This window comes from Ovis aries, chromosome 1 (assembly GCF_016772045.2).
Source record: "Ovis aries strain OAR_USU_Benz2616 breed Rambouillet chromosome 1, ARS-UI_Ramb_v3.0, whole genome shotgun sequence".
In the NCBI taxonomy this organism is placed as follows: domain Eukaryota; kingdom Metazoa; phylum Chordata; class Mammalia; order Artiodactyla; family Bovidae; genus Ovis; species Ovis aries.
Genome location: NC_056054.1, coordinates 5,219,148 through 5,239,684, shown reverse-complemented (window position 1 = coordinate 5,239,684; position 20,537 = coordinate 5,219,148). Strand labels below are relative to the sequence as shown.

The following is a 20,537-nucleotide window of genomic DNA, read 5'->3' as shown; positions in this document are numbered from 1 at the left end:
ATTCTATTACTTTATAATTTTTGGTGAAATGTGAAGGTTATATTTTAGGGGGCGTGTCTATTGTATCATCTAATTGGTAAGAAATAAGAAAGCTCCTGAATGTTTGTATTTTTTTGTATCCGGCCATCGTAACTTTTTCTTAGCTGAAGTAGTTATCCAGATGTTTCTCTTGCATTGCTAGTGTGTGGCCATGGTGCATTCCATGCTCCAAGTCTCATGATGCCTAACCGTGTCGTCGCTGACTTTTAGATTGTCTCAACAAGCGTGATGATTTGGGTTCTGTGTTGCTCCGCCCCTTGTACCATGCCCTCACCATCATTACTGAATCAGTGCCTGCCCAGCCCTGATTAGTGCTCTGGAGTTCCAGGGGGTGAAACAAGACCCTCCCTCCAAGGGCTGTACCCTCCAGTGGGGGCTGGAGGAGTCCCACGATAAACACACAAATGAGACCACTGAAGCTGGTGGGTCTAAAAGGGGCAATGGGATAGAAAGTTACTCGGGGGAAGGCTGAAGTGAAGTGAAGTCGCTCAGTCGTGTCCGACTCTTCGGACTGGAGCCTACCAGGCTTCTCTGTCCATGGGGTTTTCCAGGCAATAGTCCTGGAGTGGCTTGCCATTTCCTTCTCCAGGGGATCTTCCCAACCCAGGGATCGAACCCGGGTCTCCCACATTGTAGACAGATGCTTTACCGTCTGAGCCACCGGGGAAGGCTGAGTCTTATGCTGTTCCTAGTATTGGGGAGTGGTTTGCCAGTGTTGGAATGCTGACTACATCTCAGACATTAAAATGCTGGAAATCTGATGATGTTAACGTCACGTTTTGCCAGGGGGGTGGGGAGGAGGAGGGAAACACATTGTCATGCCTTCATAGTGCGGACCCAGCCTGGGTCTCAGTTTGGAACCTGCGAGTTAGCCAGAGCAGAAGGGCTGCGGTGAGGATGGGGAGGCTCCCGGCTCTGCTGTGAGAGGAGATTACAGCTGCCCTCAGGGCTTCCCAGGCAGCTCTGTGATAAAGGGTCTGCCTGCCAAGCAGGAGACACGGGTTCTATTCCTGGGGTCAGGAACATGTACTGGAGAAGGAAGTGGCAACCCACTTCAGGTATTCTTGCCTGGGAAGTCCCGCGGACAGAGGAGCCTGGCCGGCTACAGTTGCAGAAGTCAGACACAACCGAGTGACTAAGCAAGAACCATCACTATCACGAGGAAGATTTAAGAGGTCGGTCCTTGTATTCTCGAAATGAAGCAAACTAAAGATGAGATGAAAAACCTGAGGAGAAATTAAGGGCGGAAATTGCGAAACTAAAAATTTCAGTAGATGGATTGCAAACTATGAAGAACACAGCTAACGGTACTGCTGGCAAATCAATCAAAGATGTAACAGAAGAAAGGATGCTGGAGACGACCAAGAAAATGCCAGCGTCTTCCCATTTGAAGAGTCAGGTCTCAAACTGGATAGGAGAGTAAGCTCTGTAAACATGGACACGTTCCCCAAAGCATCCAAGTTAAGGAGCGACTGAGGTTAACCTACCAAGGAAGAAAACTCTTCCCGACCTTGGCCTTCCCAAGAACACCACCTTGTATTTGTTACATGGACAAATCATTTTGAGTTTAGAAGCTTATGTAGAGTCAAGCTGTTATCAATGAAGTGTGAAGGCAGAAAGAAAACATTTTTGGATAACACACCTGGATATAGAACATTTCCCTCTCAATGGGTTTTTGAAAAAATTACTGCAGCATCTACTCCAGCAAGAAGACGTTTGTTGATTCAGACCTGATTCAAGTCCCCCCCTCCCCATCACATCTTTCCCTTCCTCCAAGACGGGTTTCTCAGGATGCCCAGGGCAGCATCTGCCTTCTCCGTCCTTCTTGTTTGCTTGTTTTCAGGTTTAGCTGTGCTGGATCTCTGATGCTTGGTGCGGGCTTTCTCTAGCTGCAGCAAGCGAGGGCTGCTCTGCCTTGCAGTGCACAGGCTATTCATGGCTGCAGCCTCTCTCGTGGTGAAGCACAGGCTCCAGTCATGCGGGCTTCAGTAGTTGCAGCTTATGGGCTTGGGAGTTGCGCCTGGTGGGCTCCAGAGCTCTGGCTCAGTAACTGTGGCTCACCAGCTTAGTTGCTCCACAGCACGTGGGATTTTCCTGGACCAGGGCTCGAACCCATGTCCCTGGCATTGGCACATGGATTCCTATCCACCGCACCACCAGGGAGTCCTACATTTGCCATTCTAGGGGAACCCATCAGCAGTCACATTCAGAGAATCTACCCAACTGTCTTTTCAGGGATGCTTCCAGAGAGGGTGGAAGAACTGCCACCTCCCTGGTGGCTCAGATGGTAAAGCGTCTGCCTCCAGTATGGGAGCCCAGGTTCGATCTGTGGGTCGGGAAGATCCTCTGGAGAAAGAAATGGCAACCCAGTACTCTTGCCTGGAAAATACCATAGACGGAGGAGCCTGGTAGGCTACAGTCCATGGGGTTGCAACGAATCAGACATGACTGAGTGACTAAACTTTCTAAAAAAAAACTTTTCCAGAGAAGGTAGGCAAATGTCCAGAAATACTTTCTGACATGGGTTTTGGGCCAGGTTGGTAGAACTGTATCCACATGTGACAGAATAGAGTTCAGCTCTGACAGTTATTTTGACGTTTCAGTAGAAAGCAGGAAACACAAGGGCCCACAGTGGGGGCTTTGGAGTCACAGTCACTAAGCCGAATCCCGCCTCCCCCATCCTAGGACCTTGTGCAGGTGTCTCTAAACCCCCAGCTTCCACGTCTCGAAAACGGGAGAACAGTGCCTACCTCCATCCCTGTAAGGATAACACAAGCCGTGCCTTTCCAAAGCCTGACTCTTCAGCACTGTGTCAGGAATCCATCATGATAGTCCTGCTCATCACCAGTGAAGAAAAGGAAGAGTGTTGAGAACTCAGGTCTTTGAATTAGTTTTGCAGGTGCCATGAAGTGTTTACTTAGCCGTTGGGTAGACTTAGTGGCTTAGACTTACTAAACCCATGCCCCCCGCCCCCCAGCTCCCCCGACGATGGCAGCAGGAGCCGACCCGTTAAGACGTCCCTGGATCTCCACGGGCACCCCACTCTGGCTCCGTGTGTCCATCCTCTCTATTCCTGTGTTCTCCCCAGCTCCCAATTGCGACATGCGATCTTGAGATGTCAGCTCTCTTGTGGTCCCCAAAGTGCGTCTTTTGTTGGGTATTTGTGGGTGTGTTTTCATCCTCACCAGACTGACGCTGGGACCTCTGTAAAAGGGGGGAAACCTTTCCCCCCCACTTCTCCTCCACCTCCCCCCAACACAGGCCCCCAGTGGTTTCGAGATAGGAAAGCCATCCCCACGGGTCGAGCTGATTTTTTTTTTCTAGCTGGGGGGCGGAGGGACGAGGATCTCAACGTGTTTTGCGGACTGAACCGCCGTTGACATCGAAAGTCTCAACCATGCTGTTTTCCTCCACACTTCAGTAATCAGGACATCCAGCAAACCCATAAAAAACCAAACTAATAGCATGAATATTCAGTGACCTAGAATACTAATTATTGTCATGAATATTAATGTGATCGGACTTGCTTTTTCCTCTCCTCTTTCTCTCCCGTCCTCTTTCTCCCTCTCTCCCTCTCCTCTCTTTTTTTTTTTTTTTTCCACTTAGCCGGCTCTAAAGATGGGTCATAATGAGAGCATTTAAGAGGGAGCGCGCTCTCCGCCGTGACAGGGACTGGGGTAATAAGGAGAGCTTGATTAACGCGGAGCACTTGGGGGAGAGATGAGAGACTTCACGTGGGCCTGATCGGGGGAGGCAATGAGACACCGGCGGCTCTGTTGCTGCTCCCGGAGATTAATGAGGCCTAAGAGTGCATTAGGAACAGTGACAAAGGTTTGATCTAATGGGCTCAGTCATTTTTCCTTTGAGTGACAGACGCACAGAAGTAATTGGCTGTGCAGAATGGCAGCTCATTGGCGGTACTTAAGGATACATTATCCCCGTTGTGTGGCCCGCAGAGGCTGTTTATCAAAACTGCTCACACTGCAGACGCCGAGTCGCTAAGCTGCTGCTACGGTGGTAATAGCTATTTAAAAAAAAAAAAAAAACACACGACATCAAAACTGGATCCGTGGTTGTCTCGTAGAAACAAAAGTTTTTCTTTGTTTAGTTTCAGATGGTCTAGAAGACATGGTAATAACTCCAGAGCCTGTTCCGTGAGCCGGATGAGCGATCCCCTCCCGGTGGGCCGCATCTCAGGCTTGTTAGGGCTTCAGAGCCTGGCTTCTCACCCCATCCCTGCCTTGGCCACCCGATTATTGCCCACCCCTTGGGTTCTGTTTACAGCGTGAACTCGTCAGTGCATCAGTTGGACGCCTCACCTAAACTCCTGTAACTTGGCGGAACGCTTGCAGACGCTCGGCTTCCTGGTTGAGAATTAATTTGCTTGAGAATACTCCCCCAAATCAGCATCACATGGTGAGGTCTGCTTCCATAAACCAGATTTCAGAGGGCTAGGTTTTGATGGCTAAGTAGTAATTCATTATTTTTAGGTTAAACATGTCTCATGGGGCTTCTCTGAGACTAGCATTTGAGAAAGTTGGTGACATCTGACGTGAAATGACTCAAGCTATTATTTGATTCGGCCTCTTCTGCTCTTAGGAGAAATGCCTTCTTACTGTTGGTTTTCTCCGTTGACACGTTTTTCCCACTGAGGTTTAGGCAAATCCGTGCTATATTGTTTTTGGCATTAAACTGTAAACCCTTGGAGATGTAGACCACTATTTCTCTTCCTTTGTTATCCTCTCCTAATGTCGTGACCTGGCAATTATTTTTGCATGAAGTAAATATTCTTGAATATCACCCGTCATGTGAGATGCAAGTGATAAATATTGAGAGTAACTATGTTGGCTTTCTGATAACGCTTCCTCCATTGCAGTATTCTATGGTTGAGACCTTTGGGGTACAGTTCCCATAGAAATCAAAGCCACACCTTCCAGTTTAAGGAAAACATCTTCAGTCGTTTAAACTCCAAATGGAGTGTTCCCTTCTGTAAGAACTGACAAAAGCAAGTTAATCCTTGATGACTTTCTTTATAAACATACGAGGGATGTTGGCAATACTAAGTTGTACATCTCTATGGGAACAGATATTCCAGTAAGTAAATAAAAGTTGCTGTAGAGACTTTCTCCCCTCTCAAAAATGTGTGTGTTCAGAGGAGAGTAGGATTTCAGCTGTTGATATGATGCTTTCATGATGAGCAAAATAGTCAGCGTGGAGGAGCTATAGGAAAAGGGCTGGGGAGGCAGAGCTCCAAGACAGACTTCAGTATGCGACCCACAGTCTTCAGGAAGGCTGGCCGGGGCCTCGGCCGGGACCAGGGCCCCAGGCTACAGCCTTTCTGTGCGAGTCAAGTCCATGGTTGGCCCCCTTGCCATGTAAACATTCCTGTGTTGGCAGAAGAGAACCAGGTCATCCTGATGTCCCACCAGCTCCGAACCTTGTGGCCCGGCATCTCAAGTAACCACGCCTGCAGAGACCTTGCCTCTCTCTGGAATGTTCCTAGTGAGGAGTCACCCCCGCAAATGTCCTGACTCACAAACAAGTAGCCCCCTTCACAGCCTCACCGTTGCAAACACGGAGTTGCCCAGTGCCCTCACTCCTTACAGACAGGGCCTCTGTTCAGTCCTGAGAGATGATTCTGTGAGACCTGGGAAGGAGAGGAGGAAGTCCAGGTGGACAGGCCTAGGCGTTGGGCCGTTGTGTGGGCATCACGGCCGCCTCCTCGAAAGGGCTCAGGAGATGCAGTGAGAGCCAGAGACGCCTGCCCTCAAAGCAGTGCGCCGCTCCGTTACGGGGGATTTTGTGCAAAAATGCCTACTGCATATGTCAGGTGGAGGAGGAGTATGTTAAAGAAGGGAGTGAGCAATTGAGCTAAGTTCTTGAGGGCACAGAGCCAAATAAGGAGCCAGAAGACAAGATATGAGCATCTTGGACTTTGTATTTTATAAAACTGTATTTTATTGAACTGAGTTACTGGAAAAGACCCTGATGCTGGGAAAGATTGAAGGCAGGAGGAGAAAGGCAGAGGATGAGACGGTTGGATGGCATCACCGACTCAATGGACATGAGTTTGAGCAAGCTCTGGGAGTTGGTGATGGACAGGGAGGCCTGGCTGCAGTCCATGGGGGTCACAAAGAGTCGGACATGACTGAGTAACTGGACTGACTGCGTGAGTGTTAAATTCATGTTTTATTACTTAAAATCCTTAGTGTTAACCTCCTTTTGTGCAGTGTTGTCATACCTCATTATAACTACCGCATATAAACTTGTTCATATAACCTGTACCAAGAAATGGCTTGTGGCTAAGTAAGCATCATGCAAATAAGCACAGGTGGTGGTTGCTGTCGTCCGTCAGCATCTTCAGAATGCATAGCAGCCAAGTGGTCATCACTCTCATACAAACGGGCAGGATGAGAAGTGCAGGTGTCATTGGCAAGAATGAGTGCCACAACACACAGCTGGAAGACGCAGGCTTTGTCTTTGGAGTAAATATTTAAACCCATTTCCAGTTATTAGAACTTACCTTCTGATGGGCTTAAGGGTTTCATCCTGAATTGTAGCAGACATCAAATTCTATCTGTCCCCAAGGTGGTGCGGCATCCCAGCGACAGGATGGAAGCTGGGATGGGCCTTGGATGCTCTAGCTCCCCTCTCTTCACTGTGAGGTCCTCTCTGTCATCCTTTGCTTGCGTCAGCCCCGAGCACGTGATTTCTCCTCTCTCTGTCTCTCGCTTTATCTACTCTACTTCTGATGACTTCGGCATTACCTCTGGTGGGGAGACGAAGAGTGGGAAGTGCGTCGTCAAGTTTTCCCAAGACTAAGCGCTGTGCTGGTCCGAGTGCAGGAGTGGGGGTTCAAGAAGCATCAGCCAGTGAGAGAGTGCTTGGGCTCGCGGGAGGTGTTGACTAGGACGTCGAAACACAGATACAAGGCAAAGGGTCTGGGCAACTTACACACACCAGGACGCCACCACAAGGGAAAGAGAAGTAGATATCCAGACTTGTTAGATTTTAAAGTCAAACACAAGATTAGCAGTATCACCATTTTTGCTGAAAAAAAAAAAAATTAAACTGTAGGGAAAAGGAAAACTCACCATTGGCAAAATTAATAACAACCAGTATTTTCAGAAGCTTGGCAGTTGACAAAGTGCTTTGTGTAATTTGGTCCTTGTATTAACCTCAGGGGGCTGTTATGATTATCTCATCATTATGACCATCATCATTGTTACTGTTGTGTCCATTTTACAAATTATGACCTGGCTTGTTTGCTCAGGTTCCATCTTCTTTTAGCCCATTGGTCCATTAAGAAAATTAATTCATAGCATATATCATGAGTCAGAAAGATGTTGATGCTGTTTGACCCAATCAATAATAACTCTTCTAAGATATCAGCCTAAGGAAACACCTAAAAGTAGAAGATGTCCTTTGCCACATTGTTTACGATAATGAGAAATTTCAAACAGTCAAAGCAATACAGAGGTAAGAAAATGGCAGGGTGAGTCATCTCCATTAAATCAGTAAGATGTTCTAGATCTAAAATTATCATGAAGGTTTTGGAACAATAAGGAGAAATGGATGGGAAGTTATATTAAAGAAGTGTAATAGAGTATTACATCTTTTCTGTGGTCATAACTAAGAAAAACATGTACATGTCCAATAATGAGTTGATCTATTAGATGCATTTTGGTAGACTTCTAATTTACATTATCTGTGTATCCGTATAACCTTGCAAAATAAGTTTAAGCAATTTCTACAACAAAGCATACTCCCATTTTTTTTTCCCCTTGGCATCATCTTTAGAACAGGGAGAGATCAGAATAAAATGAGCTGTTTCCACATTTTAGGAAATAACCACGGACTGTCTTAATTCCAGGATTTTCAATTCTGGGCATGGCCACAATGTTTTATTTAGTAGTAATTAGGTTTGACATTACCCCGAGTCTGGACTCTGTACATCCTTTTTTCTCCAGTCAGCATACTGCAGAAAATACATACCCAAAAAATAAACACAATGCATAGCATTCTGAGAAACACACGATTCCTGTCTCAGTGGTAAATGTGTTGAGTTGTGCTCTTTTACAAAGCAACTGTCACACAGTGCTGAGTCCTGAACGCCTGCATCTTTAAGAAAAGCTACTGAAGGTGTCCTTGGGAAAAAAAAAAAAAAAATCCTCTTAGCCTGAAATCCTGGTTGCCAAAAGGAGGGCAGATTTCCAATGCAAATAGTGAGGCGAATGGGCCCTCCTCACAGGCACTTAAATCATTTGTATCTCACTTTTTATGGTAGTGTTGTGAATTATATTATTTTTGGGTTTATAATTAGAGGACGGAACAGATGGCGAAGGCCTAGCTTGAAGTGATGTAGCCGTTAGGAAGGCCTCTGCTGTCCAGTCCTGATTCCAGCCAACCTGGTTTTCCCTCCAGTGCTCGGAGCGGGCCGGGGCATAGCCGTAGGTTTGCATGGTAACGTTGAACTCTTGAGTTTTTTTAATAAGATTTGAAGCCACACAGGAATGAAAAAAAGGCCTCCAACAGCAGTCTGTATTTCAGAGACCTCCAACGGAAAGAGTGAGTGCCTATTAATCTTTTTCCCGTAATTATGATTTTTTTTTTTAAAAAATTACAAAGTCCTACAATGGAAATAAAGGTCTGTTTCATACTCACACACTCATAGAATCCTCTTTGGGTTTTTCTCCTTCACTCTCGGACTGCATGAAACTTCATTATCACCATCACCAAGAGTTTCTGCCCTTTTCCAGGCTGATTCACCAGTAAGTCAAATCCCAAGTATTGTTTTCCCAGTTGAAGCATTGGTAGGAAGGATCAAATCTCGTTATTGAAGATAAACCAAAATCAGGACATGCAGTGAGCAGAATTCTGTATTAAAGAAAAAAGATTGTTGATGAATCTCTATTTGAATGCTATGAAAAGCTTTATTTCAGGGTATTTTTTTTTTAAATCAGGACAGGCTATTTTAATGTAATAAGCCTATAGCTTAAAAGAGGAATTCTGTCTTTGATGTCATTTGGCGAATGAAAACATTCTTGTTCAATAGAAAACCAGCATCTTTTTCATGCTTGTGTGAGATCAGGCAACATACTGATATTCATTCAGCTATAAATGCCATATTCACTTTGAAATGCAAATTGTTTAAAGAAAAATAGCATATGGTGGAGGTAAGTACCTTTCAAATCAACTCTCACACTTTAGGGATGTAAGTAAAGCTAAAATTATTCTTGGGGAAGAATTTGGTGCTTTTGACACATGGAAGCTTGCACTAATCAGCCGGCCCAGTGGGCACACACATCTCCATATCAAGGGGCTGGCGTGAGGCTCCATGGATTAGCATTGTAATGCAGCCGCCCCTGCCCATCAAGGCCAGCAACCAGATGATCCAGAGAAGGGGTCTTTGAGGGAACAGGCTTCTGAGTTCAGAATGGACCAGGAAGTCGACCATGTCTGTCGTGATAATGCAGACCCTGGGGGGAAACACTGAGACGATACCAAAGCGGTCCTTCTGTGCCTCGCTTCCTCTGGATGCCAGCATCCCATACTCTGTAGGGCTGGGCCACTCTGGGACTTTACGCTGGCGAAACGGTCTCCTTGCTCCTGGATAATTTTATCTCATGCTTCCTGATCTGACCTTTGCATTCACAAACCATTCAAATGAGTTTTTTCTTTTCTTTTTTTTTAAGAGGTTTTTTTTGGGGGCGGGGGGGTGCTATATTATATTGATTTAATATACAGTGAAGCTGCCCAGTCGTGTCCGACTCTTTGCAACCCCATGGACTGTAGCCTATCAGGCTCCCTCCATCCATGGAATTTTCCAGGCAAGAGTACTGGAGTGGGTTGCCATCTCCTTCTCTAGAATATACACTTAGAAAGTGAAAAATCCTAAGTTCTAGCTAAGTGTATAGGGCTTCCCTTGTGGCTCAGCAGTGAAGAATCAGTCCAGCTGCAGTGCAGGAGACATAGAGACGTGGGTTCCATCCCTGGGTCGGGAAGATCCCCTGGAGAAGGAACTGGCAAACGCACTCCAGTATTCTTGCCTGGGAAACCCAATGGACACAGGAGCCTGGTAGGCTACCGTCCTCGGGGGTCGCAAAGAGTTGGACACGACTGAGCGACTAAGCTACAACAATGTGGGTGACCAGCGTGGAGGTCAGGTCGCAGCCGGTGGCCGGGCAGCCCAGCAAGCCCCCGGGTCCCATCCTACCACTGCCCGCATCGCCCCCTGCTCATGCAGGGCGAGCCCGGCCTTGGTCTTCTGTGGGTCCACGCCCTGTCTGATGTCTGTCCTGGGGAGGCCCACGTCAGACTCCCCTCTTACTGCCAGGGATCTCCCACGAGGTGCCCGTGGTGGGTGGATGGACATTTCAGCCATTTCTAGCGTGGCACTATTCTGAACAATTCTGCCAGGTGCATCCTTACCCATGTTGTTCCGGTGGATTGTTGGTGCATGCCTGTATGACCTTTTCATCCTTTTAAATTTGTTTAAAATGTTTAACTGAAGTACAGTATTATTATGGAAGTGACAGGTATAGTGAGTCACAATTTTAAAGGTTATACTCCATTTAGAGTTATAAAACAGTGGCTGTATTCCCCATGTTGTTCCAGCTTATTTTATACGTAATAGTCTGTGCCCGTACTCCTCATCGCCCCCCACCCCCACTTCCCGCTGGTAACAGCTCCTTATCGCCCACATGTCTGCTTTGTTATACTCACTGTGTTGTGGTTTTTAGGAGCCACCTGTGCATGATATCATCCCGTATTTGTCTTTCTCTGTCTGGCTTATTCTACTCAGCCTAACAAGAGTCGGACACGACTGAGCAACTGAACTGAACTGAACTGAATGCCCTCCAAGTCCAGCCATGTTGCTGCAAATATCAGAATTTCATCCTTTCATATGCCTATCACTTCAGTCGTGTCTGACTCTTTGTGACCCCACATGGACTGTAGCCTGCCAGGCTCCTCTGTCCATGGAGTTTTCCAAGCAAGAATCCTGGAGTGGGTTGCCATTTCCTCCTCCAGGGAATCTTCCACACCCAGGGATTGAACTTGTATCTCTTGCATCTCCTGCCTTGGCAGGCAGGTTCTTTACCACTGGTGCCTCCCAGGAGGATTTGCCCTGGGGTTCAGCTCCTGAGGGGGCCCCCAAGGAACCAAACTGGAGTCTCTGGAGTGAAGAAACTCCCAGGTGGCACTAGCGGTAAAGAACCTACCTCCTTTGCAAGAGATGCAGGTTTGATCCCCAGGTCAGGAACATCCCCTGGAAAAGGGAATGGCAACCCACTCCAGTATTCTCGCCTGGAGAGTCCCATGGACAGAGGAGCCTGGCAGACTACAACCCATGGGGTCACAAAGGGTCAGACGTCAGTGACTGAGGACGCAGAAATAAGAAGATCCTCGCCAGCTGACGAACCCTCAGCGTGGGCTTGTCTAAGGATTCCACACAGCTGTTTTGGGTCTCATATGGATTCTGCAATCAGACACCAGGACCACGCAGCCTTGACGGGAGTTTCTTCACTCCGGAGATCCCAGTTTGGTTCCTTGGGGGCCCCGTCAGGAGCTGGACCCCTAAGCAGATCCACCAGCAGCATAATGTGCTAAAAATTTCATTCGACAAGCAGCTGGAATTTGAAAAACCAGGTGTACATTAGTGTCATCACATAGCTTTTCATTAGCGTGTACATTTGTAATGAATCCACCCCTTCGCTTTCCAATGGTAGGTGTTTGACCTTAAGACAAAGAGCTTATCATCCTAAGATTGGCCCTAATTGGATGTTTCCATCTGAACTTTTCCTGTGTCCCTGATCTGAAGTTGAGGTTGACCTCGGTGTCTGAGTGCGCCTGGACACTTATTCCTGGAGTCTGGCACCAAGTAGTCAGGGATAGACACACTTAGATCATCCCGTCCACCTTCTGATGGAAGCAAATGTGTCAGGAGGGTTTAGGGCTAGTTGTCCTCGGGGCCATACCCCAGACAGAATGAACAAAGGAAAAGGCACCTAATCGATTCATCAGCCCAAAGACGGATCGACGGTGAACTTATTCTTGGCTTTTCAGGTGTTTTGGCCTTGTGTGCCTAAAGTGAAAGTGAAGTCGCTCAGTCGTGTCCGACTCTTTGCGACCCCGTGGACTGTAGCCCACCAGGCTCCTCCATCCATGGGATTCTCCAGGCGAGGATACTGGAGTGGGCTGCCGTTTCCTTCTCCAGTGTGTGCCTAAAGGTTGTATGAAATGAGATTTTGTGGACAAATCCCACACTTGATGGGCTTCCCTGGCGTCTCACACGGTAACGAATCCACCTGCAGTGCAGGAGACCTGCTTTCCATCCCTGGGTCAGGAAGATCCCCTGGAGAAGAAAATGGCAAGCCACTCCAGCATTCTTGCCTGGAGAATTCCGTGGACACAGGAGCTTGGCGGGCTACCGTCCATGGGGTCACGAAGAGTTGGACATGACTGAGTGCTCGCATGCCCTCACTTGACAAGGACTTGTCAGAGGTACAGATGGGCACTGAAGGGAGGATGGAAGCGTCGCCTTGGCATTCTCACCAAACAGCAGGCATCCCTGTGGGTAGCATGGGCTTGAGGAGGGGGGTCCTGGCTCAGAGTTGGGGTTGCAGCCCACATGCATCTTATTATCACTGTGCTTTTCCTCCTGTTCTCTTTCTTTTCCTTTCATCCACCATAAAAATGTTAGCATTTTTTTTTTTGTGGCCACATGCCCAGCATGTGGGAATCTTGGTTCCCCAACCAGGGAATCCAGCCTGCAACCCCCCTGGCATTGGAAGCTTGGAGTCATCACCACTGGACCCCCAGGGAAGTCCCAAAACTGTTAGCATTTTTCTGAGTTCTGCTGTTGAAAGCAGAAAGGGCCTCAGTGCCTCAGGAGGGGATGTGACCCCCTCTTAAGTGGTGGGTACATGGAACCGGCGTCCCCACAGGGAAGGGAAAGGCTGAGGACCACACCCTTCTGGTCAGAAGGGTTTCTTTACAGAGGGACAGAGGTGTGGGCGGAGGGAAGCCGGGAGGCAGTGCAGGTGGCAGGGCTGGCAGGGTGGCACCAGGACCACCCTGGACCCAAAGGGAAAAGAGGTGACCCCCAGCGAGCCTCCAGCACAGGGATCCCAGTGAGAGGAGCCCAGGAGCCCTGGAACTCTGGAGGGAGCCCAGACATGCGCACCCCCACTTCACACCCCGGTATTCCCACCTGGTCCAGCCAAACAGGGAGCCAGAGGTACCTGAGCTGATGGATGCCACCCGGTGGGTATCCTCGAGAGGGCAGAAGGTGTGGGCAGAAGGTGGTGGGAGACTCAGGTGTCAGCCCAGGGGAGACCCTGCCGAGCCGCCCAAGGGGAGCACCCGCTCAGCTCCAGGACGTGCTTGTCCTGCTGTTACACTGCCCCGTTGGGCAGGGATCTGGCCAGAGTGCACCCAAGGACCGCTCCCTAATGGCAGGTGGAGAAGACCCCGAGGAGCGTGTGCGGTGCCCCTTCGCAACGCCTCGCTGAGCCTGGGCGCCCCCGTCCTTGTGAGATGCTGCACACCTGGCCCCCTGCCGCCCCGGGGGGCTGCTGTGAGGACGGGGCTGGAGCAGGCGCCAGTGCTGGTTTTGACACTGTCATTCAGGACGTGAGACTTTCCACATTCCTGGGGCTCGAGCAAGTCCTAGAATCAGAACATCTGAGCCGGGAGGGAGATGGGGAGCTGGCTGGCTGCAGATCCCCAAAGCCCGGCCGAGGGGCCAGGGCGGGTGCACTTGTCAGGAGCATCTCTGATCTCAGTGTCCTTGCTGCTGAAGAGCTTCCACTGTAGTTTTTATTTCTCCTGTGATATTCGAGATGCACCCAGCTTCCACAGTGGCATAGAGTTGGCATTGTTTTTTAAGGTAGAAATATATTTTTAAGAGCAGGATCTTTCCGCTTCATGCAATGACAGCGAGGGCCTTGTTTGTGGCTGGGCCCTGGTTTCCGCCTCTTCACTGCTCACCAGGACTGCCAAAGTCCTTCTGAGAAATGTGTGTTCCCTCGAGCTCCCTGAGAAATGTGTGTTCCCTACCCGCCAGACCACTGGAATCAAAATTTGAATTTTTTTTGCAGCTGCTATTTTTTAAAAAGCTCCATGGGTAATTCTGGTAATTGGCCATATTTGGGAACTACTAGTATGATCTATGTATTTAAAATCATGCACTATGAAAACCTTCTATGGAAACACCTTAGAACTTAATTGGTTCTAAACTTAAAAAAAAAGGGAGGAATGTTTAAAAATCAAAAGAAACTGTTTAATACCTTCAAAGATCTCCTTACAGATGCAACGAACTCGCTAGCAGCAAGGTGTGATTGGCTGAGCTTTAGAGAAAGGCGCTTAATTATATTTTTGAGTTTGAAATCCTGGTGACCAGATAATAATTCACTCTGACATTGAGCAACTGATTCAAATCATTAAGTATACAATGGAACCGTTTTTCCACCGCACTACACACTGTTAAGTTGCCAAGATTATTTTCCCTCTGTGTAGTCTCTTTTCAAGGCGAAGAGTAAACTTATCTGGTTTAAGAGCCTGACTCTGCCACCCGTGTCTCATCTAGGAACTTTGATTTGCGTTGATCCTAAAGTATAGCTGTCCCACGAGAATAACTCTCTGGCACCAGACAGTGGAATCCGATTGGCGATAGTTTTCGCTTGCACCGATACGCTGACGCAGCAGGACTCCTCCAGGACCCGCCTTGTCTCGCTGGCCTGCTAGGAATATCGTTGTTGTTAGTCGCTCAGCCGTGTCCAGCTCCTTGCGACCCCTTGGACTGTAGCCCGCCAGGCTTCTCTGCCCGTGGCATTCTGCAGGCAAGAATACTGGACTGGATTCCTTCTCTCGGGGATCTTCCAGGCATCGATCCAAGGCTAATTCGTTGGCAGGTGGTTTCTTGACCCTTGCGCCACCAGGGAGGCCCCACTGGGAGTAGTGGGGTTTTTTTCCCCCAAAAGTGGGTCTCCTGTCTTCACCGCTGCTCTGCCTAGAGGTGGTGGTGCACGTCTTTGCCTTGGCTTGCGGTGGTTGCAGCCTCCTGAAGCCTTGGGTTCCTTTGTTGAGCACCATAAGGCTTGCTTCGCCATCTTCCTCTGGAACGTTCTTGTTTCACGTGCTGCCTCTCCTTTTCGTGAATCTGGACGCCAGGCGCGCGGCGTCAGGTCCACGGTGTGCAGGCGCGTAGCCCCCTAGACTAACTCGTGCCGGCTTCGGGTGTGCAGTGCGCACTGGTGTTCACCTGACTTGTTTATTCCTAGGGAATGTCACTAGTGCGCCTGGGTCTCAGATGGCGAGCGGCGTCAGCCTGGGCTCCTTCACCAGCCGAGCGGACGGCATGCAGCAGCGGTCCTACTCTGTCTCCAGTGCCGACCAGTGGAGCGAGGCTACGGTCATTGCAAACTCAGCCATCAGCAGTGGTAAGAGAGAGGCAAGGCCCCGCGGACCCGGGCCGCCTTGCGGTCCTCGGTTGTCAACCAGAGGCTGGAGGCAACGCTCTGCTGTGAGCGCGGCCGCCCTGCCGACGGCGTCACGCCTTGCATCCTCGATCGGCCGCCTCACCCACGTCACCTCGTGTCCCGCTCCGGTGCAGGGACGCAGCGGAGGTTCGCCCCACTTGACAGATTGGGAAACTGAGGCTTTGGGAGAGGTTGTGCCCCTGCTCGTGCGGCCCGCCACGACATGGCCTTCATGTTGGTGGTCAGGCTGCACTTTTTTGGCATCCAATCAAAGCACATAATTCTTCCTCCTTGTTCGTTGTCCCAGGTTCCTGGTATATCCTCTTAAGTTTGGGAGAGTCTTCCCTCTTGCTTTTTTTTTTTTTCTCCAAGTGTGGACATCTTCTTGGGAAACAAATGTGCTCCCAGGAAACCATCTTGACATATGTGTGAGCGCATAAATTATGCAGCATCGAGGCCCCACTTACCGCAACATGCTTTGCCTGTGGCACTTTTGTCTATGGCCTGTTCACCGGTATTTAAAGGAATTCCCACTGTACTGTGCCATCTATCAGACAGGATTTTAGAGTAATTTTAGCATAATTTGTTCTAATTAAAAGATTCAGCATCAGGTCTTCCCTGTAGACGCAGCAGCTGCTGCCGCAGGACGTGTACTTTGGGTAAACATCATCCTCGTCTCCAGCCACCCCACGTTCCTCCGTCAGCGGCCGCCAAGCAGAGGCCTTAAGGAGAGGCATCTCCAGGCCCAGGAGGAGAAGTGGGGTCTGGGAAGGCAGCGCTGAAGGGTGCTATGACCTCGCCGGCCTGGGGCGTACACACAGCCTCACCCAGAGCCCAGCACCCTGCTCCCCTCTCCTTCCTCAGACAAAACGAGATGCTTTGGTGGAGGGCAAACCTCTGCCTCCAGCCTCTTCGGGGGCTGGGTGTTTCACCTCTTGCCTGGTATCATGACAGCACCTCCAGAAGTTCAGTGACGGGGCTGAAGTCGGCACACGTTAGCCGCCTGCAGTTTATTCCCTTGTAATGTGACACCTGTGCATTCACAGTCATCGGGGCCGCAGAAGGCCCGGTGTCTCAGCAGATGGGGCTGTGTTTCCAGCAGACCGCTCCCCGCTCCCCCCGCCGACGGGACAGCCTTGGCAGGTGACCTCCGTGTTCTTATCTTCAAATGGGTGTGCTCTTCCTGCCCTTGTGTGGTCCATAGGTGTGCAGGGGACTATCCGCCTGTGGCTTCTGCCCCTGAGTAGGTGCTCTTACTGCCACGGGCACTTTATTTTCTGGAGGGGCAAGTAGTCCACATACTTGTTGTTTTTATCGCTAAGTTGTAGGCAAGAATACTGGAGTGGGTTGCCCTTTCCTTCTCCATCACATGCTTAATTGCATTGGCCAGGTCTCTGCAGTGTATCCATTTTCTCAGTTAGCATTAGTCTTTGTCCTAGCGGGTTTATGCCGTCGCCCTCTTTCTGAGAAGGCGCACTCGTGTTTGAAGGTAGGAGGAGCTGAGCTCAGCCTCCTCGGCCTAGTGCACACACCGCCCCGGCCCTGCCTTGCCCAGCAGCTGCCCCTGGCCAGAGCTCTCCTCATCTGATGAGAACTGTTGAGCCCCTAGCGCAGCCTGATTGGGGCAGCAGTCTTTGGGCTTGGTTCTTTATGTGCCATAAGAGTTATGTTTGGGGAGTATAACTATGTAATAATAAACAAGAACAAGTTTCACCCCAAGTGTTGGCCTCCCACACGCTCAGAATATTTTTTCAGGACAAACATTGGAAGCAGCACATGAATCTAAAATCCGTTCTTTACAAATATTCCGTTTGCACAGAGACTCGCTAGGGGGCTTCCCTGGAGCTCCAGTGCTTAAGTCTCTGCCTTTCCACTGCAGGAGGCATGGGTTCGATCTCTGGTCAGGGAACTAAGATCCCGCATACTGCAAAGTGCAGCCCCCGCTCCCCCCCCCCAAAAAAAAACACCTTACTAGCTAACTCTCCCTATACCCAGTAGCTCTTTGCTTCTGGTCACGGGTGTGAGCCAAAGCGCCCCCACACCTTGTCTCATCAGACTCCCCGATTTCCAGACGCTTGGTTTGGATGGGAGCCTCTCCCCACGGAAGGTGATTGCCTCGGTCTGTACAGTTCAGTGCAGGTCAGTTCAGTCGCTCAGTCATGTCCAACTCTTCGAGAACCCATGGACCACAGCACTCCAGGCCTCCCTGTCCATCACCAACTCCCAGAGTCTACTCAAACTCATCTCCATTGAGTTGGTGATACCATCCAGCCATCTCGTCGGCTATACAGACATCTTTATGAAGTACTTGTACAACTGAGGTCACCACCAGATGAATGCTGTTTTTAAATGTACCAAGTGATTTCTCACACGCTAACGCCCGGATGCCCATTGTTCTGTCCTGTAGCGTGTTTGTGAAAGACTAGTTAGGCCTCCTGCTGCCCCAGAGCGCGAAGCCTGGACACAGGAGATGAGAAAGCAGTGTGGGCCTGCAGTGGGGTATGGGTGGAGAACGCCCAGTCTGAAACTGCGCAGTTGGTTTAAGGATGAGAGAGTTAATCACAGAAAACTTCCCAAAGAGAATCAAACTTGAGTGACGTTTCAGGAACCAGATGGATTCCTTGTGTGTGCAAAACTGCAGAAGGAGGTTCTAAACGTGAAAGCTGTTTGGACCAAGACTCGGAGAGGAGGAAAGGGACGCTTGGGACAGCTGAGGGGCCACACGGAACTGCAAACTTGAGCAACGTTTCAAGAACCAGGTGTTAGCTGGAATACAGCAAGATGAAGACAGGTGGGAAGAGCAGAGAAGAATGATCAGTCATGTCCGACTCCCTGCGACCCCATGAATCGCAGCACACCAGGCCTCCCTGTACGTCACCAAATCCCAGAGCTTGCTCAAACTCGTGTCCATTGAGTCAGTGATGCCATCCAACATCTCATCCTCTGTCGTCCCCTTCTCCCACTTTCAATCTTTCCCAGCATCAGGGTCTTTGCAAATGAGTCGGTTCTTCTCATCAGGTGGCCAAAGTATTGGAATTTCACCTTCAGCATCAGTCCTTCCAGTGAATATTCAGGACTGATTTCCTTTAGGATGGATTGGTTGGATCTCCTTGCAGTCCAAGGGACTCTCAAGAGTCTTCTCCAACACCGCAGTTCAAAAGCTTCAATTCTTCAGCCCTCAGCTTTCTTTATAGTCCAACTCTCACATCCATACATGACTACTGAAAAAAACCACAGCTTTGACAAGACGGACCTTTGTAGGCAAAGTAACATCTCTGCCTTTTAATATGCTGTCTAGGTTGGTCATAACTTTTCTTCCAAGGAGCAAGCATCTTTTAATTTCACAGCTGCAGTCACCATCTGCAGTGATTTTGGAGCCCCCCAAAATAAAGTCTCTCACTGTTTCCATTGTTTCCCCGTTTATTTGAGATGAGTGATCAGTGCAGTTCAGTTCAGTTCAGTCGCTCAGTCGTGTCTGGCTCTTTGCGACCCCATGAATCACAGCACACCAGGCCTCCCTGTCTATCACCATCTCCGGGAGTTCACTCAGACTCACGTCCATCGAGTCGGTGATGCCATCCAGCCATCTCATCCTCTGTCGTCCCCTTCTCCTCCTGCCCCTAATCCCTCCCAGCATCAGAGTCTTTTCCAATGAGTCAACTGTTCGCATGAGGTGGCCAGAGGTGGCCAAAGTACTGGAGTTTCAGCTTTAGCATCATTCCTTCCAAAGAAATCCCAGGGCTGATCTGCTTCAGAATGGACTGGTTAAAGGGGTCAAAATTGCAACATTAGGACTTCCCTTGTGGTCCAGTGGTTGAGAACCCGCCTGCCAGTACTCGGGACTCTGGTTTCATCCCTGGTCTGGAGAGAGCCCACACACTGCGGAGCAGCTCAGCCGGTGAGCCACAGCTTCTGAGCCTGTGCTCTGGAGTCCGGGAGCCGCAGCAGCTGAAGCCCGTGCCTAGCGTCTGTGCTCCGTAACTAAGAGCCACTGCAGCGAGCCGCCCTCGACCCGCAACCAGAGAGTAGCGCCCCTCACCACAAGGAGACAAAGACCCAGCACAGCCAGATAAATAAATAATGTGTTAATTGCAGAGTTAATTAGTACCTCATTTAAAACTTAGAGCTGACATGTTAAGAAGCAAAGATCCAGAGAGACAACAGAATGTTTCACAGAAGTAAGGTTCCTGCAGTTTCACAGGGATTTTCCTTCACATCTGTATTTCCTAAGGATGGATGGCTCTGTCACACCCAAGATATGAATGAAATGAGAAACGGTAGTCATGATAAAAAAAGAGCTAATGATACTGAGGCCCTCGTGTGGATCGTCACGTTTGCTCCCCATGGAGTGGGCACTGCTCCTAGCTGCATTTCCAGTGGGGGAGACTCTGATACAGAAGGGCTCAATATTGCTTATGCAAAGTCACGTCCTGGTGAAGCTGCCATGTGAACCCAGGTGGCCTGATTCCAGGCCTCAGACTCTCTGCATCAGCACTTCTCAGATAGGCTGCCCAGACCCGTGACAGCAACATCGCCCGGGAACTGGTTAGAAATACAAATTCTTAAGTTCCATCCCAGTCCTGTGCGTGGGTGCTAAGTCACTTCAGTCGTGTCCAATTCTTTGAGACCCTATGAACTGCAGCCCACCAAGCTCCTCTGTCCATCGGATTCTCCAGGCAAGGATACTGGAGTGGGGTTGCTATTTCCTCCTCCAGGGGATGTTCCCAGACCCACTGAATCTAAAACTCAGGGGTGGCGCCTAGTAGCTTCTGTGCTAACAGACTCCCCATGGAATGATGCTGTAGGCTGAAGTCTGAGAACCGTCGCTTGAAATCCTTGCTTCTCAAAGTGTGGCCCACGGACTAAGTGGTATCTGTCAGCCCCTGGAAGTTGGCTAGAATCGCAGAGTCCCAGGCTCTAGCTAGACTTCCTGGATCGGAGCACACATTGTCAAGAACTCTAGGCAACTGGGACCCATTTGCATCCGGAATACATCCCAGCTTCCCTCTCGTTGGC

General features: G+C 49.5%; 1 protein-coding gene across 10 annotated transcripts in view; it reads left to right on the top strand.

Moving 5' to 3' along the window:
- AGAP1 (ArfGAP with GTPase domain, ankyrin repeat and PH domain 1) overlaps positions 1-20,537 on the top strand; it is a 576,306-nt gene that overhangs the window by 393,033 nt on the left and 162,736 nt on the right. For 5 of the 10 annotated variants that reach the window (XM_027967343.3, XM_027967337.3, XM_060414766.1 and 2 more), the window contains exon 12: positions 15,324-15,482. The exons of the other annotated variants lie outside the window; for them this stretch is intronic. In XM_027967343.3, coding sequence (XP_027823144.1) covers positions 15,324-15,482 — 159 coding nt within the window. The remainder of the gene's footprint in view (positions 1-15,323; positions 15,483-20,537) is intronic. 10 annotated transcript variants of the gene reach the window in all.